Source organism: Anneissia japonica, unplaced genomic scaffold, assembly GCF_011630105.1.
Source record: "Anneissia japonica isolate Jap-2015-1 unplaced genomic scaffold, ASM1163010v1 scaffold997_len2565447_cov190, whole genome shotgun sequence".
Lineage (NCBI taxonomy): Eukaryota > Metazoa > Echinodermata > Crinoidea > Comatulida > Comatulidae > Anneissia > Anneissia japonica.
Window position 1 is genome coordinate 1,786,351 of NW_022696369.1, and position 2,413 is coordinate 1,788,763.

Here is a 2,413-nt window from a genome sequence, read left to right on the forward strand (position 1 = left end):
CGCCTGAAGTCGCCAAATGTACTTTCATTATTTAACAAAATTATATACATATAAGTACATTTTGCGCCTTAACAAAATTATATATAATATTTAAGTACACTTAGCGCTTGAAGTCGCCAAATGTACTTTCATTATTTAACTAATTAGAAACTGAAACTGACCAAAATGACAGTGTAAAAACATACGTAGGACACCGCATATTGCTTGCACTCTTCTGATTTGTCAGTTGTTAAGTGTGATTGACACTCCGAAATGTCCATTTCACAATTGGATAAATAAAAAGCTTTTTAGAGAAGTTGGATTTATTTTTAATTTTTGTATTTTGCAGATGGTGGTACCGACTCACTGCTGGTGGCTGCCATCATCATTGGTACAGTTGTTGGTTTCATGCTCATCATAATCCTTATGGTGTGCTGCTTCCTTGTCGTCATTGGCAGACGTCGCGACAGACAAAGGCAACAGATCAAACAATATACTGCTCAACCAAGAGGTTTTGTTGTTCGTAACCCCAATTCAGGCAGTTTGTTTGGAGCCACAAACTATCCATTTGTCCAGGAAGCTGAATCAATTTCTGGGAGCTCTTCAATCAATGGCGAAGAATCTAGACTACTACATCTTGCTCAAGTACTCACAAATGCACCATATCTCAATGTAAGTTTATTCATTAAATAAGCTTTTAATAAAACTGTTTCAAATTTAATGAATGCTTACATTTTGAATCATACAAATTAAGAAAAAAAAACCATTAATATGCAACCATATCATTATAGAGGTCATTAGAAAAGGTAAATCGGTAGTAAAACAGGGTACCGGTACTGTATATGAAATATACATGAAACACATTATATTACACACACTTTTTCGATATTATTAATAATTGCTTACATTATTGATCGATTGTTTTTTTCTATCTGAATACGGGCCGGATGAAATTATGAAATGTATCTAGTCACGGAAGGACAATCAAGCTCAAGATTAACTGATAAAGAAAGATGATTAATCAGTTTTTATGACGAAATAGTCATTAATCAGAATACAATAATAATTATTATTATTATCAATATAAATTATTCCTATTGAATACAGTATTTAGATTTTTGTGTTAGTATCGGTACATGTTTCACGTGTAGAGCGCACGGCAGTTCCGAGAAGCCTGAAAAGTGATCAATGCGTGTATAAAAACACTTATCGAGTTTGATTTTTTTTATCTCCCTTAGAATCATATGAGGTCGAGAATGTCAGAGACATATTCGGAGGCGGACACCAACGATTCAGAATTTATTAGACCATATATAGCTACAGGAATGGAGGCAAGCAGCATAGAGGTAAATTGGATTTCGTCATACTTAATAGATGATTAAGAATAATATTTACTCCACCCACCACCACGACTACTATTAAAATATATTATTATTACTGCTACATATTACTATTATAATTACTATTATTATATTATTAATAATCTTAATATCATTATTGTTGTTATTGATATTGTTATAAGTATTGCCATACAGCAAACTCAAAATGTTTGCATATTTCAACCATATATATATCCACGACACACACTTTATTAAAAATCATGATTTTATTCTAATTTGTAGCAAGACGAATATGAAGATAGGCCCTCAGCACACAAACGAACCAGAAGAAATAAAAAATTTCCTCACGCTTTCAAAAATAGGTCTATACATCTCTTCGATGACCAAAACAGACCATCTACTTCTCACAATATGAACGAGCGCCACCAATACTATTTCTAAATATTTAGTTAAGCCTGCATTGCATTTGCAGAGGTTTCTCCATGCTTCTTTTTTTATTTTTTATACCTGTGTAGAAATCTTCATTCTCACGTCTATGCATATTTAATTAAACTACGCGGGTCGTTGTACTGTTCAATAAATATTGTGCTACTAAGTATATGTTCTTACAAGACAATATCATTCTGTATCTCTCAAAATTGTATTTACTTATTTTCACGTAGCCAATTGTAGGCTTACAATATACTTTAATAGCCAGATGAAAAAAAAAACCCTCTGTTATTACGAATGTAAAATGCGTGTTCTGATTATACTACGTTGCCTTTAGATGAGCCTTCACGTCCACAGTGGCGGATTCAAGGGGGGGAGCCGGCCAGGGGCCCCTAAATTTTTAAAAATAAAAAAAAATAGGAAAAAAAAATTGCCATTTCCGGCCATCTAGAGGTGACATAATAATAAATTTTCGTACCTCAGCCCCACCGTGGGGCTGATGTAGTATAGACCCTCCATCTGTGGAAGTACCGTACCTATCTGGGCCCTGTCTATTTCAAATTCCGGATCCGCCACTGGTCCAGCAAAAGAAACAAGCATTATTAGGATTTCAAAGCTACTGAAGTAGTACAGTACTAGCAGCTGAACAAAAGGTAAGGTGTAAA

General features: G+C 34.1%; 1 protein-coding gene across 1 annotated transcript in view; it reads left to right on the forward strand.

Annotated features, from left to right (window-relative positions):
* LOC117102007 overlaps positions 1–1,917 on the forward strand; it is a 38,122-nt gene extending 36,205 nt beyond the window's left edge. The window contains exons 51-53 of the mRNA XM_033242212.1: positions 329–651; positions 1,218–1,325; positions 1,602–1,917. Coding sequence (XP_033098103.1) covers positions 329–651; positions 1,218–1,325; positions 1,602–1,760 — 590 coding nt within the window. The 3' untranslated portion in view covers positions 1,761–1,917. The remainder of the gene's footprint in view (positions 1–328; positions 652–1,217; positions 1,326–1,601) is intronic.
* The last annotated feature ends 496 nt before the right edge of the window (positions 1,918–2,413 follow it).